This window comes from Eutrema salsugineum, unplaced genomic scaffold (genome assembly GCF_000478725.1).
Source record: "Eutrema salsugineum unplaced genomic scaffold, Eutsalg1_0 scaffold_10, whole genome shotgun sequence".
In the NCBI taxonomy this organism is placed as follows: domain Eukaryota; kingdom Viridiplantae; phylum Streptophyta; class Magnoliopsida; order Brassicales; family Brassicaceae; genus Eutrema; species Eutrema salsugineum.
Genome location: NW_006256908.1, coordinates 4811899 through 4828276, shown reverse-complemented (window position 1 = coordinate 4828276; position 16378 = coordinate 4811899). Strand labels below are relative to the sequence as shown.

The 16378-nt window shown below is 34.9% G+C and overlaps 3 protein-coding genes across 3 annotated transcripts; 2 read left to right on the top strand and 1 right to left on the bottom strand.

The window, feature by feature from the left end:
- The first annotated feature begins 1344 nt into the window (after nucleotides 1–1344).
- On the top strand, nucleotides 1345–2484 carry LOC18027866 (glutathione S-transferase U6). The gene is made up of 2 exons (XM_006409937.2): nucleotides 1345–1680; nucleotides 1937–2484. The coding sequence occupies exons 1-2, from the start codon at nucleotides 1363–1365 to the stop codon at nucleotides 2288–2290; spliced, it is 672 nt and encodes a 223-aa protein (XP_006410000.1). The 5' UTR covers nucleotides 1345–1362; the 3' UTR covers nucleotides 2291–2484.
- An 8745-nt stretch (nucleotides 2485–11229) lies between these two features.
- LOC18027865 (glutathione S-transferase U7) lies at nucleotides 11230–12294 on the top strand. Its single transcript, XM_006409936.2, has 2 exons — nucleotides 11230–11570; nucleotides 11663–12294. The coding sequence occupies exons 1-2, from the start codon at nucleotides 11250–11252 to the stop codon at nucleotides 12017–12019; spliced, it is 678 nt and encodes a 225-aa protein (XP_006409999.1). The 5' UTR covers nucleotides 11230–11249; the 3' UTR covers nucleotides 12020–12294.
- Nucleotides 12253–13690, bottom strand: LOC18027864 (metal tolerance protein B). The gene is made up of 2 exons (XM_006409935.2): nucleotides 13530–13690; nucleotides 12253–13406 (listed from the first exon to the last, which is right to left on the bottom strand). The coding sequence occupies exons 1-2, from the start codon at nucleotides 13587–13589 to the stop codon at nucleotides 12309–12311; spliced, it is 1158 nt and encodes a 385-aa protein (XP_006409998.1). The 5' UTR covers nucleotides 13590–13690; the 3' UTR covers nucleotides 12253–12308.
- Nucleotides 13691–16378: the final 2688 nt, after the last annotated feature.

Below are 16378 nucleotides of genomic sequence, written 5' to 3'. Positions count from 1 at the left end.
TACTCACCTAGTATATATAAAATGATTTTGCGATTGCCGCAAGTTTGGTATAGCGTGGTTAATTCAATTCGTAGATTCTATCGCAAATGCATCTTAATTTGCGATGGATTTAATGTAACGAAATCCTAAAATTTGGCAGATATGAAAATATGTTGATCTGGGAGAACAAAATGCATATCATCAAAAGTATTAGTATATCAATTTCGTGTGTTCCCCTAGAACGAGAGCAAGGTGGTTACAAATTCACAAATCTGCATTTTCCCTTACTTTAATCCAACTATGATATTTAATACGACAACTTCAATTTCAAGGGCATAGTCTCGACTCTCTGCTATGACTCAACTATGATTAGAAAAATGAAGTAGAACATCTTCCTAAATTTAAGAAACCTTAGAGTTGTAGAAAACTAGTATTAGAAAAAATAATAAGAGAAGGAAAGACATCCTAATCTAAAAGAGTTTTTACTATTTATACATTTTATAAAATAAGCGTGTATTTTGGAAAACAAAACACTAATGATGACAGCAGTGTTTCTGTGTGTGGTATTTCTAAGTACTTTAATGGTCAATAATAGTTTACTGAAAAACGAGTTGTAAATAATAGGGCTAAGTTTTAGAACGAAAATGTGATAAGTGTTTGAATAATAATAAGGACTCGCATGCTAAAGAAGTAAAGATGCTTGTGACGTTACTTTTGAGAGTCGAACAAATAGTGTTGGGTGAAAAGCTGGTCTTGTTGGGTTCCACATCGTTCACGTGTTCACATTACAAAATAAGAGACAAAGACGAAGAATACATCCAAACATTCCTCAAAATGCATATAGAGGACATCAATATGATTCGAATTCGAGGATAATTTAAGACTAAAAAATTAGTAAACCGAATTATCATGTATCTAAAAATGGTATTATCTGGAACAAAGAACTAAAGCATAAAATCACAAGTCATTCTGTCATTCAATAAAGAAAAGATAATTACTTCAAATTGCTAACACTTTTTTCCAAGATTCGCATCATAGTAACAATAAATAGTAGACAGTGGTTATTACTTTTCTTGCATTTGACTAATTGGACAAATTAGTCACTTACACTTTATTAGCGAAAAGAGATGACGCGTATGCATCCCATTGCCAGAATATATAGTACCGAAGTTATATTAATATAATCAAATGTCATGATACATGTGCCCCTATGACATCAATGTCATTGCCATCTCGGCCCTTCATATTTCACATCTAATTGCCGGGCAAATTCGTCGTCGTTTTACGCCCAAGCGACATCAAAACCCTAAGGCTTTATATAAATAGAAAGTGAGCTCATTCAGGAGTTCCAAAAACCACCTGAGAAAAAAGAAAAGGTATCTAATGGGAAAGCAAGAGGAAGTGAAGTTGCTTGGGATATGGGCGAGTCCTTTCAGCCGTCGGATCGAGATGGCTCTCAAACTCAAAGGCGTACCGTACGATTACTTAGAGGAAGATCTCGAGAACAAGAGTTCTTTGCTTCTTGCCCTCAATCCTATACATAAGAAGATCCCTGTTCTTGTTCACAATGGTAAAACCATTATCGAATCGCATGTGATTCTTGAATACATCGATGAGACTTGGAAACACAATCCCATTCTTCCTCAGGATCCCTTCCACAGATCCACGGCTCGAATCTTTGCTAAGCTCGTCGATGAACAAGTACATTCTCTTAATTTTTTTTTTTCATTTTTTTAATCTTGAAATGACAATGTAACTTACTTTGGTCCCTAAACTAAAGAGATTATTGAAATAAGATCCCAAACTTATCGGTTAACTCAAAAGTCATCTCTTATTTTAATATAGTAAAAATATTAACTAGATATGATCATTAGCCTATCCAACATTTATTTGTCCGATGACATTTGTCTTTTGTTAATCCTTACTAAACCTTTGTTAATTGTCTCTGATATTGTAGATTGTTAATTTGGGATTTATCTCACTCGCAAAAACAGAAAAGGGAAGAGACGTTTTAATCGAGAAGACAAGAGAACTGATTAAATGTCTCGAGAAGGAACTCGCCGGAAATGATTACTTTGGTGGCAAGACTGTTGGATATTTGGATTTAGTCGCAGGAAGTATGATCCCGTTTTGTCTGGAGAGAGCTTGGGAAGGAATGGGAGTGGAAGTTATTACAGAGAAGATGTTTCCACGATACAAGAAATGGGTAAAGAAGCTAGAAGAGGTTGAGATTGTAAGGGATTGTATTCCCCCAAGAGAGAAACATATTGAACACATGAACATTATGGGGGAGAAACTCAAATCTGTTTAGGGCATCTCCAAAGGCAACTTCAAATCTTCAAATATGAGGTTTTGTTCATTCCAAAGGCAACCTTAAAACTTTAAATTTTGAGGTTTTTGAACAGTGAAACCTTATATTTGAGGTTTTACTATTCAAAATGAGGTTGCAACTTTTTGTATTTTAATTCTTACAATTATATACTTCATAAATAATCATTTCTTTTTTATGTTTATCATTTTAATCCAAACAGTTTTATATCTCATGAATATTTCACATTTATCTTCATAAATTTTATATTTGCATATAAAATAAAATTAAAAATTGAAATTAAAAACTAAAATTGGTCATATTTGAGAGTATTATGAAAATAATTTTGTTGAATAATTTGGTGAAATGTAACCATTTATAATTTAGTTTGTGTGTTTTAATTATTATGTTTCTGTAATTTTATCTTATAATGTAATGTTGTATTTTGTATAAAGTTTATAATGTAATTTTAGTTAATGATATTTTTTTATGTATGTTTTCTCTTATTTATAAAGTAATATGAACTTTTATTAATAATGATTAAAAATAAGGAGTATAGTGTAATATTTTAAATTTTATGAGATTAAATTTGAGGTTTGGTCAACCTCAAATTTGAAGTTGTCTTCACAGATGCCCTTAGAATACAAAAAGACAAAGCTCTTTACTACTTGATCCAATGTTTTGATAACGATAATGTTTGCACCATTTCTTACCTCACTTTATTATAATCACGATTTCCTTTAATTTTTAACAACTGCTAACTTTGCTTCATTTTGCTGGTATTAAGCGCCAAAAAAAAAAGAAAAAAAAATGGTTGAAATTTGTTTAAAAAGGCACTCTATGGGAAAAAAACTACAATTCTTCTACACCAGGAAATTTGCAAAGACTTTTATCTTCTAGCAACGATCGGAGCGTGAATACATGCATGGACACATATGGTAAAACTTTATCTTTGATTTTATTGAACATTAGACGCGAAATCCCCCTACGATATTTGTTATATTTTTCACTTTGAAATAAAAAGGGTTCTTTTAATATATAATCATCTAGAAATTAATCCGTAAATACAGTATATGTTTATTATGAAATAATAGGAGTCCTCTAATAATTCAAACCGTGAGTAAAAGCATGAGAAAAAGGAGATAGGTGATGTAGGATGATAAAGACGATTTGTTCGACAATGGAGAAGCTCGTGAGTGGAAATTAAATGGTGAATGGTGTTGTGATTCTCTCTTTGCTCTCACAGATTTGTTTTCTTTCTTTTGATTACTTGTTTTTCTTTAACACTCATTCTCATTCATCTCATTTTTCATACATTTTTCTTCTACATATCTTCTCACTTATACTTGCTCATACATATAGTCCTTTTCTACCAGTTATACTAACTCTCCTTACTTCACTCACCTTACCCTGACACTTAGGTAATCATACATTAACCACACTACTCTTAATAGACTTTAACTAATCATCTTAGGGTCTTACTCAACTATTGCAACTACTATTGCTACTAGAACTTAGACTTAGACTCACACATACTCGATATTTCTTCTTGGGCTGAGGCACATTTGAAGCCCATCTTCCTCTCACACGAGGCCCATCTTAGTTTCACAGTTGACTTTTCTCTCTGGTTGACTTGCTCTGTCTCATCTTCCTCTTCGACACATCTTCCTCCTTCTCCTTAGTTCTTCATTATCTTAAGCTTCTTCTTCTCTTCTTTTCCGTTTGCAGAATCACTCAAAGGATCATCTCTCAACACTCCCTCTTGAGCCTTTGAGTTGATTCCCCAATTCCAATTTAGGGTTTTGAACTTTGGTACCTTTGATTCTTCTCTACTTGTTCCTTTGCTGGTTTGAGGAGCACTCATCAAGACGTCTGCATAGCTCTTGGGTGAGTTTTATTTCCCAATCTCCCTCTTGCTCTGAATTTTCGTGGGTTCAGCTTCCTCTTCTTTTTCATACTTCTCAGCTCCCACTTGAATCATTTTCTCTTTGAGTTCAATTGATTTCTGCTTCTCCTCTTTCTGTAGGTTCTTAGTTGAAGAGTCTCTGCTCCCTGCATCCTTCTTAGCGCTTCTGGGTTTTTCTCTAACAGGTAATTCTCTTACCTCCCTTCTGCTTTGGCTTTGAATTTCTTGCTTCAATTTGAGACTTGCTTCATTCCTGTCCGATGTCTCTGTGTTCTGACACTTGAATTCTCTGTTCTTTTCCTCTTGGATCCTCTTAATTCTCTCTTGGGTCTCTTCTTTGTTTATTCTGATGCTTCTCTTTGCGTTTCGGCCGATCATCTCGTCAGTCAGCTTCTGCTCTTTCTCCTTCAAAGATAAATCTTCTTTTTGTTAATTTGTATCACTTTTGATCACCATCCTGTTCAGTTTGGTTCCTTGAACCACTTCCTTGACTTTCTTAACTTCAGATTCTCTCTTGTCTGACTTGATGTAGCTTTGATTCTCAACATTGAGCGTCAGCTTCTTCTTATGATACTGCACGCTCTTCCATGGTTCATACTTTTCTGGGTTTCTGATTTCAGCATATCCAGCTCCTTGATAACTAGATTCAGCCTCTTCCTTTGACATTGCATTTACTATTTCTTCACTCAAGGGCAAATGGAGATGAAAGCTCTTCTTTGCCATTTTCACTTCAGTTATTTTTCTCCCATATTTATCATGGATGATGCAGCTTCTTTGCTTAAAGGTAACTGCATATCCATTTGCAATCATCTGAGAGACACTTAGAAGATTCTTAGCAATTTTAGGGACTAGAAAAACATTCCAATGATTCTCTTGCCCTTTTTTGTCATGACTTCAATGTCTCCTCTTCCTTTGGTCATCAGTGTCGTTCCATCACCAACTTGGATTGGAACTTTGAAACTTGTGTCAAGTCTCGTGAACAGCTTCTCATTTGGAGTCATGTGGTTTGTACAACCACTATCAATGAGCCAAATGTTTTCTTCAACAGGTTTTTGATCATCTTGTCTTGCTGAAAACATATGGTACTCTTCCTTTTCTTCATTTTCTTCTTGAGTTGCTTGTGCTTGTTCAGGTCTCTTGTTTCTGCAGTTTCTTGAGATGTGACCCAGTTTGCAACAATTGAAACAACTCCTTGTATCTCTGTTTCTGTTGAAGTCTAGCGTGTTTCCTCCATTTTTGAAGTAGCACAAATCTTCATTGTGGTTATCCTTCTTGCAGTAACCACACCACCTCTTTTCTCTATAGCTAATCTGACTTGTGTTTCCTTTGTCACTGTTTTCCAGATTCAGGTTCTTGTAGAGAGCATGGAAGGCACCTTCAGCATCTTCATCTTCACCATCTGGGAAAAACTTCTTCTCATGAGCTTCCAAAGATCCGATCAGCTCCACATAGGTAATTGTTCTTAGATCCTTTGTTTCTTCCATCAATGATGATAAAGAAGCATAGCTTTTTGGCATGGACGCCAGCATCTTAACCACTAGATCAAAGTTAGATTTTCCTTCTCCTAGAGATCTCATTTGGTTTGCTACAGCCTGAATCCTATCAGAGTATGTCTTAACTTTTTCTCCTTCCTTCATTTTTAAATTCTCAAAATCTCTTCTTAAAGATTGCAGCCTAACAGTTTTAACCTTCTCATTACCTTGATAAGAATGTTCCAGAAGATCCCATGCTTGTTTTGCTGTTGTCGCTGAGAGTATTTTGTCAAATATGACATCAGCTACAGCATGTTGAATGATTTGAAGTGCAGCTGTGTCTTTGCTCTTGAGTGTCCAAAGGTTTGCAACTTCCTTTGTCTGGTCAGCTCTTGGAGTTTCAGGTGACTTCAATGACTGGTCTGGAAGTCCTTCTTTGACCACATCCCAGAGCTCCTTGTTCATCAATGTTGTCTTCATTCTTGCTGCCCATAACTCATAGTTCTGTCCATCGAACACTGCAACAAGTTGAGAAGACTGCAGGTTTATTGCCATCTTGAACTTCACTTTCTTTCTTATCTTCCTTTTCTTTTGATTTCTTCTTCTTGTGCTTTTCTTCAACAGGCTCCAAGGACAACCTGGCTCTGATACCATGTTGTGATTCTCTCTTTGCTCTCACATATTTGTTTTCTTTCTTTTGATTACTTGTTTTTCTTTAACACTCATTCTCATTCATCTCATTTTTCATACAGTTTTCTTCTACATATCTTCTCACTTATACTTGCTCATACATATAGTCCTTTTCTACCAGTTATACTAACTCTCCTTACTTCACTCACCTTACCCTGACACTTAGGTAATCATACATTAGCCACACTACTCTTAATAGACTTTAACTAATCATCTTAGGGTCTTACTCAACTATTGCAACTACATTGCTACTAGAATTTAGACTTAGACTCACACATACTCGATATTTCTTCTTGGGCTGAGGCACATTTGAAGCCCATCTTCTTCTCACACGAGGTCCATCTTAGTTTCACAGTTGACTTTTCTCTCTGGTTGACTTGCTCTGTCTCATCTTCCTCTTCGACACATCTTCCTCCTTCTCCTTAGTTCTTCATTATCTTAAGCTTCTTCTTCTCTTCTTTTCCGTTTGCATAATCACTCAAAGGATCATCTCTCAACAAATGGTATAGTTAAAGGAAACAAGATCATGATGAATTAAATTATGTTGCTTGGAAAAATGTTTAATCGAGTGAAAATATTATTTGGAAACATAATTGATTTAACATATTTTTGTTTTATAATATATATCCTAATCCTCGTTCAAATTCGATTTTATTTTGACAGTTTAAATTCGATTAAGATATTATCGAAGGTTTGAGATACAATCGATGTCCTTATTCATCAATGTAATTGATGCTTTAACCAAGCGTAAGTAAGCTCGTAGTCTCTCGCCACGTTTGCTGGAATAGGCGGGGCGTATATCCTCTTCTTGATCTGAGTTTTGAAGAATATACTAGCACCATTAGCCATGTACGATGTTGGAAGAGAAACAGATTCGACATTGGTCTAAAGTGAGAGATCGAAATAAGTCAAAAGGCTCTTCTGTGTGACTGTGTTATTGAAAAGCAGAGTACTTATATTCGAAACTTGTCATTTAATACATAGATTATGTGCAAAGAATTGCATATCTATAAAACTATCACAATGCTAATGTGCTTGAAGAATAGGTGTATGTATATGTGTGTTAAAACGTTAGAAAAAGTGATATTTCGTTAAATAGTTTACATAGTTTAATTGGTTAGTATATATATATATATATATAAATCTTGGAAACTAAACTTTAAACCTAAATCCTAAATTTATTATTAAAAATTATTTGTTAACTTTAAAAACTAAACTCTAAACCCAAAATAATCTGTTCTTTTATTTGAAAAAGTAAACTTTATTTTGTAATTTAGAGTATTTTCAATTGTTTTAAAAGTTTATAGATGGATTTTCAATTAAATGGGTTAATTAATGTCATTTATCTTTTCAGTTGTAGACAACAATCCTTCGAGAAATTGTGCTCCCGAGAATCAAACCGTTGAGCAGTGTGCTAACTGATGAGTTTGTATGGTTTTGCATTTGCTATGCAAATCCAGACTTAAGAGTTACCTAGAAGACTACATTTACTGAATAGTGATTTCCATTCTCTACAGATACTTAATTAAACGAGCTTGAGAACAGACTAGAACTCTAAAAAAGATTTCTTCCACTAAATTTAGTAGAAGTATATCTGCAAGGTTCTTTTGAATTTGAAAATATATTCTTTTTAATTAAAATTTTTTAATCATTTATAACTATCTATATATTAATTTTAATGTATTAATTAATGCATAGTCCTCGCTAAACCGATCTCGTGCACAAATTTGAACAATTTGAGAAAACTATATCTCTTGAAAACTGTTCAGCCAAACCATAAGATTTTTCTTCTAGTGATACCACTACACGTTTTTCTTTATATAAGCCCATATTCTCTGTCATGTTTAAAGATATTCAGATATGTGAGCCCATGTCATAAATTTCAGTCTATGATCCATAATAATTAGTCTCGATCAAGACAACCAATTTTGGTATACACAGAATTTACTGAAGGATAATGTACATAAATTGTGCTGTCTGGTTATATTGAATCCAAATTTTGAGATCGTAAATACTTTGATATGAGCAATTGTTTCATCTTCCATGATCTCTTCAGAGAATATTAGAATTTTCTTATCCTTGATGAAGAAACTGGATCCAACAAAAATTGGTTGATCATGTCTTGTGATATCAAACACTTTCTTCAAAATTGTAGCTTGATCTCTGGCTCTCTTAGTGATCCATATTTCAATCTTGGTGGCATTTTAGCTGATGAGAATGAAAGAGATCGTCAGAGTCAAAGTTGTTCCGGTGGAGAAGTTCCCGGAGATTAACAGATGGGTCTAGAATTTGATGCAAACTAGGAACCGGAACCAAACTAGGTTCATACACACAACAAATCGAAGGAGTGATGAACCTATACGCTTTGGTTTTCATCTGTTGAATCTCACTTCCTTGTGAGATTGTAGAGACACTCATGGAAGCTGGGGTTCCATATATCTTCTGCCATTTTTTTTATAGAACATTACAATTTTACTGTTCTTAATGAAGAAAGTGTAACCAAAAATGCTTAATCGACATCAAAAAGTTTCTCCCAAGATGAAGCTCGATCTCCGGCGTCTTGTTGATTCACAATTCTGTGCTCAATTCTCTTTGTTGTATCAATGAAAGTCCAGATTCTCTTCATGAAGATAAGGCTAAATTCTTTTTCTTGCTTTCAAGCTGAAGCCCAATTAGCCTAAACACTTTGGCGGAGAAGTCAAACATCTGGACGAAGAGTTTATTTGAAGTTACCATCTACTAAAACAGTCATAATTGAATTAGGGTTAGTCCAATCATCTGTAATGTTTATGGATTTCCACAAAATTCAGTAGAAGTTTACCTGTAAGGTTCATTTGAATTTGAAAAATTTAATTTTAATTCAAAGCATTAATTATTTAAAATTTATATATATTATATATTGATTTGTTTGTAAGATCTCGCTAAACTGATCTTGTGCAAAAGTTGAGTAACTGGAGAAAACTCTATCTCTTGAAAACCGTTCAGCCAAACAATAAATTTTATTTTCTAGTGATACCGCTACAAATTTTTTTTTAACAAGTTCATATTCTCTGCCATATCTAAAGATTTTTAGATTTGTGAGTCCATATTATAAATTTTAGTATATGATCCCTAATTATCACTCCTGAACATACACACAAATAACTGAAGGGCTGGTGTAACTAAATTAATTGTGTTGTCTGGATCTATTGAATCTCAGCAGTTAAGATTGTAAATACTTTAATACGAGCAATTGTATCATTTTCCATTACTTCTTTAAAGAGCATTACCATTTTCTAATTCTTGATGAAGAAACTGGTCCAACAAAAATTGGTTGATCATGTCTTGTGATATCAAACAGTTTTTCCTTCTTAGTTATCCATACTTCAATCTTCAGTTCTCTATTACCTGTTCACAAAATATTGTGTTCTTGTTTTATTTGATGAAATAATTTGGAAAATGATGAATGAGGGTGATGACTAGTGACAACCAAAAGGCTTTCCCAAGCTGAGACTGGAACTTGATATCCAATCATATTAGTAACTCATAACTCGGTATTTCATTTGTTTTTCGTAAAGGAGAATTTTGGTTTTATCTCTTTTGAAACACGATAACACCACTGTCATTCATCTCAAAATGGATAAAACTAAATTCTCTCTTTTCTACTTCAAATGGGAATGGAATTGACCTAAATTAAATTGTAAGTCTATTTATCTATATATGCCTTACCGACATGATAAAATCCTGTAAATAATCAAGCCATTAGTGTAATGATTTTCTAATAATTTTGTTTTTAAAATATATACCTAGTGGTTAGTAGATACTGAAGCTTTCTAAAACAATAAATGAGAAAACAAATATTATTAAGAAAAATAGGTTAGTAATATTTCTATTAAAAAAGTTTATAGTCATAATTGAAAAGTCAGCCATAATTTATTGCAGTATGTAAATAACATGAATCAATATCCTCATTTTTAGTTGATATATGAATTAAAATCTCATGAACATTGACAAAATGACCACCTTAATTTTAAAAATATTTAGAAAAAGAGAGAATACAAAATGAACAAAAAAAAGCTATTCATCATGTCCCACTTCAAAGCTCTGAGTTTATTTACAATTAGTTCATTAAGCCAATTCATAAAACGAAAAAAAAAGAGCAAAATTTGGGGGTGGGAGGGAAAGGCGAGGAAACGGTTAACCGCAGACACTAATCCAGTTTCAACAGAACCACCTAACAAACCAAACCCAACCCATTGGTTCAACATGGAGACGAGCCTCTTATGTAACCATCGGCGTTTTTTAATTTACTCAGGGGAAACGCCGGCCAAATACCCCCAATGGTTTAAATTCCCAACTTGAGTGGGAGAGTTCAGGGTTTAGAGAATAATAAGCAGACTCATCTCCGGGTCCCACCCCGTTGTCTTGTCCGACTCCAACCTCCTTTATTTATACCATCAAACACAATCTTTTTCCTTCGATGTGGGACAAAATATTTAAGTATTGGTTTTAATGTACCGGTTTGACGTCACTAGATACCTCAACCAAAATTTAATAAAAACCCGCTTCGTTGATTTTTATAGTCTTAAGTGTCGAAATCGAAACCCAACATAAACCGTTTTATAGGTTTATATACACTTATATACATATAAACTCTTTCAACTAAAACCAAACAAAAAATTGCATCAAACCGAATCTATACTAAACCGAATTACAAATAGTTTTTTTTTGGTCGAAGAACAAGTTTTTTATATCAAATCAAGTTCTATCGGTTTGGTGTTCAATTTCTATAAAACCGAGAAAATGAGAACCCACAAAAAACAAAACCAATTAGTAAACCGGATTGTTCACCCTCATCAATATAATAAGTAGAGCCCAAGTCAACACAGAAAATAAGAAGTCTAGTGAGACAACAATGGCGGAGAGATCAGATGAAGTGAAGCTTCTTGGGATGTGGGCGAGTCCTTTCAGCCGTCGGATTGAGATAGCTCTCACACTCAAAGGTGTTCCGTACGATTTCTCAGAGCAAGATATCACCAACAAGAGCCCTTTGCTACTCCAATTGAACCCGGTTCACAAGATGATCCCGGTTCTTGTTCATAACGGTAAACCAATCTCTGAATCACTTGTGATCCTTGAGTATATCGATGATACATGGCAAAACAATCCAATTCTCCCTCAAGATCCTTACGAGAGAGCTATGGCTCGATTCTGGGCCAAATTCGTCGATGAACAGGTATGATTTATGATAGACTTCTAATTTTTCAATTTCGAAAACCGGTTCGGATTCTAACCGGGTTAAAAGCCGGTTTATTGGGAATTTATCAGATTTGTGTGACGGCCATGAAAGTGGTGGGGAAGATCGGAGAAGAGAGAGAAGCCGTGGTGGAAGCGACGAGGGATTTATTGATGTTCTTGGAGAAAGAGCTCGTCCAGAAAGATTTTCTCGGCGGGGAAAGTTTTGGGTTCGTGGACATTGTCGCGACGTTGGTGGCGTTTTGGCTGATGAGAACGGAAGAGATCGTCGGAGTCAAGGTTGTTCCGGTGGAGAAGTTCCCGAAAATTCACCGGTGGGTCAAGAATTTGATGGAAATCAATGTCATCAAGAAATGTATCCCCCCGGAAGATGAACATCTCAGTTACATCAGAGCTCGCATGGAGAAACTCAAATTCAAAGCTCCCTGATAAGTTCAGTAATTAAAGAATCTCCCTGTCTCAGTTGCTTTTAGTCCTATGAAGGTCACGATTCCCAAATTTCAGACAAATAATTGGGACTGTGACCTTCTTGTTGTATCTTGTTTTGTCAAGTTCTTGTCTTGTGTGAGAGAGTTATCTAAGAAATTTGTCTGAAAAATGTGAAACTTTAGCAATTAGAACGTGTTAAAGATGTGAATAAGTAAGTGTTTGATATACTCTGTGACTTCATGTTTTTCTCTATTCAAACATAAATTTTCTTTCTTTGTTCTTTTTCTTACTACTCTGATTCAACCTGCACTGTTACATGATATATCCCACAAGTTTTCCTACAGAAATTTCTAACATTAGAAACAATCTCTTTAGAGCTAGCCCCAGTCTCGGCCAAAACATGGCACGACAACACAATTCTCCCAACTGTTATCTCCCATACATGAAGATCATGAACAACCTTAACACCATTGATACGCCTAAGCCCTCTCTCGAGCTTCTCTATGTCCATATCACGCGGCGCACGCTCCATCAAAATCCCAAATATGTTCTTGAGCATTGGTAGAGTAGCAGCAAGAGCAAAAGCAGAGAAAACAAGAGTGCACATCAAATCAACCAAAACCCATTTCGGCTTCACCCAAATGATTCCTCCACCGATCATAACACCAAGTGACTGAATCATATCAGCCATGGCGTGTAGATAAGCTCCTTGTATGTTAATGTTCATCTCCTTTGATGATGACGATGGTTTCTCCTCAAAGCCACCTTTTAAAGGATCCATCTCTTCTTCTTTCTCTTCCTCTTCCTTGTGAACATGATGATGATGATGATGGTGGTGGTGATGGTTATGGTTATGTCCTAACCAAACGACCATAACCAAGTTCATGAAAAAACCGAAAGCCGAAATACCAAACATGATCTCACCGTTAACCTCTCTGCTTCTGCTAAGAAGTCTTTGAATGGCTTCATAGATTATAACTCCAGAGACAAGCCATATGAGCTGAACAGACAAGAAAGCTGCTAAAACTTCGAGACGTTTAAACCCAAAAGAGTTTCTTTGATTCGCTTCCCAGCTCGAGACCTTGATAGCTAACAGAGAGACACAGAGACCCGCCACGTCGGATAGCAAATGCGCTGCGTCTGTCATCACCGCGAGGCTATTGGCCTTAAAGCCTCCAACGATCTGTACGGACATGACGATCAGGTAAAGAAATATGAGGTTGCTTAGTCTTCTAATTGATTCTTCTCGTTCTCTTGACTCCGAAACGCAATGTTCTTGCCTCGTAAACGCGCAAGACAGAGGAATAGTTTCCTCTGTTTTTGATGGTGACTCGATTTCTTCATCGTCGTTGGGTTTTGAAATGTGGATTTGTTCCAATTCCATAAGCTGTTTATACGTTTCAAAGGCTCGCATTAGAGAAGGAAAACAATATTTTGATCTTTCTTGTGGACATTTTATGATTAAAGATTTGAAATAAACCCTTTTTTTGTTTTGTTCAAGAAAACGAACCTGGAAATCAGATGGAGATGCAAAACGATTATGATCTTCTTCGGAATTCTTGAATTTCATGATCTTTATCTTATGGTTAGAGATAATGACATTATAATCCTAAGAATGAACAGAGATTTACAGACAAAAAAAGAAAAAAATACCGATGATCCAGCAAATATGGGAGGAGATTATGGAACTTGAAGAGTTTATAGATGTAATCCACATCAAGGTACTTCGTTGAGAAGACGGTCGTTAAAGTTAACGGAATGTGGAATTTTCTTTTTGTTTTTTTACGAAAGTGGAATCTTAAAGAAGTCGCTGTGCCTTGTGATGGGTGAAAAGTGAAATCGAATAATATGTTTTTTCTTAATATGGGAACGACGAAAAAGGCGATAAATCTAAATATTTGTGCCTTTAGGGAATAAATCTAAATATTTTTAATTTTTTGATTCGTATTATATTGTGTATTTACCAAAGGTTAGCGTTCAGGCGAACAAAATGGACCGACTCTTCTTGTTCAAAATATTCTCATTCAACTAATCTTCTTGGATCTATTGTATAAGTCAAGCCGTGTTGTTTTCTCGTCTCTTTGTTTTCTTTTATCAAATAAATATACAGTAAAAACGATATAAATTAACTATGTTAGAATTTTGATATTTTATTAATTTATAGAGTTATTAATTTATAAAATTTAAATATTTTTTTTATTAATTTTAAAATTTTAAAAAGTTTTTTTTAAGTTTACAGTATTTTAAAAAAAATTTAAGAATTAAAAATAAATTTCATGAAGACTTCAATCTAAAATTAAAAAAAAAACATTATTAAACTCATATTTTAGTAGATAATCTCACTTATATTTATATGTTTATATCAAATTTTATTTATGGAAATTTGTTGAACTTCTCAAGAAAACAGAGGATTCTTATCTTGATCCATTTGTATTTGCTTTAGTTTGAGAGTAAGAATTTTAGAGAAAATGACAAAATAAATTCTCATTCATTTTCTTCTTAGTCCTTACAAAAGAAATCAATACATGCTTATAGAGAAAGTAGTGCAACTACTCTCTGATCATACTAACTCTTATAGCAACCTTTATAGACTAGCTTATAGTCTTACACACTTCTCACAACTATTACATTACTGTTACAACAACTCTCTTTGACACAGATAATAATTTAGTTAGCTAGGTTCTTCTGGTTTGGTTTGAGAAGCAAAATAGGCATTACTCAACATTCCCACTTGCCATTTTGTTACTCAAACCAAGTTTATTACGAAGCTTTTCATAATACTGACTTCCTAAGACCTTAGTAAAAATGTCTGCCCATTGATCTTCACCTCTGCAATATCTCAGCTGGATGTCACCATTCTTCTCATAATCTCGGACGACATGATACTTGATCTGAATATGCTTTGTCCTTCTGTGTTGGACTGGATTCTTCCCTATTGCAATAGCAGACTGACTATCACGGTAGATAGGAACTCCTCCTTGAGAGGTGAAACTTAAGTCTTCAAGTAACCTCCTAAGCCATACTGCTTGATTTGTCGCTGCACATAATGCCATGTATTCTGCTTCAGCTGTGGACTGAGCGACAGTATCTTGCTTGCTTGTTTGCCAAGAGAAAATTGCAGATCCAATACTAAAACAATACCCTGTTGTTGATTTAAGATCCTCTCTACATCCTCCCCAATCACTATCTGAATAACCAATCAATCTAGGCTCCATGACTGAAGTAAACATCAAACAAGTGTCAAGTGTACCTTTTATGTATCTGAGCACTCTCTTTGCTTCTTTTAGATGCTTGACCTTGGGTTCCTTCAAGTACCTTGACAAGTACGATGCTGAAAACATTAAACCAGGTCGAGTGGCGGTAAGATACAACAGACCTCCCACATAAACTTCTATAGATCTTAGAATCAGTAAACTCTTCTTCTTCATTTTGATCCTTGCCGTGTGGTGCTAAAGGAGTGTTCATAACTTTGCAGTCTTTCATGTTGAACTTTTCCAGTAGTTTCTTTGCATAACATTCTTGAGAAAGAGAAATTCCTTCTTCTTGTTGAACAATCTCCATTCCTAAGAAATAGTTAAGCAATCCCAGGTCAGACATTTCAAACTCATTCTTCATAGTTTTCTTGAAGTCTTCCACCATTCTCTCATCATCTCCAGTGACAATAAGATCAACCACATAGATGCAGATTACTAGAATCTTCCCTTGATCAGTCTTTGTATACAATGCATGATCATTGTCACTTCTCTTGAAGTTTTCTCTCAAGAAGAACTCATCAATTCTGCTGTACCAAGCTCTCGGTGCTTGTTTTAAACCATAGAGAGCTTTGTGCAAGCGAAGAACATGAGTTTCTTTTCCTTTTTCTTCGAATCCAGGCGGTTGTTCAGCATAAATCTCCTCTTCAAGATTCCCATTCAGAAATGCTGACTTGACATCAAGCTGAAATAGTTTCCATCTCCTCTGAGCTGCAACTGCAAGAAGCAAACGAATTGTTTCATGTCTAGACACTGGGGCAAAGGTCTCCAGATAGTCCACACCATACTGTTTCGTGAACCCCTTTGCCACTAACCTTGCTTTGTGTCTTAAAACATTTCCTTTTGCATCCATCTTTAACCTGTATATCCACTTTACCCCAACTACATTCTTGTTTGCTGGCATGTTGACTAATTCCCAAGTTTGATTTTTTTCTATCACTTGTATCTCTTTTTCCATTGCTTCTATCCACTCTGTATGCTTAACAGCTTCGTCAAACACTGCTGGTTCTTCAGCACCTGAATAACATCCTTCACTAACTGCAGAGTACTCTAGATTAGCGTATGGTGCATTGAGCATAATGTCATCAAGTGATCGAGTTTTTCTGTT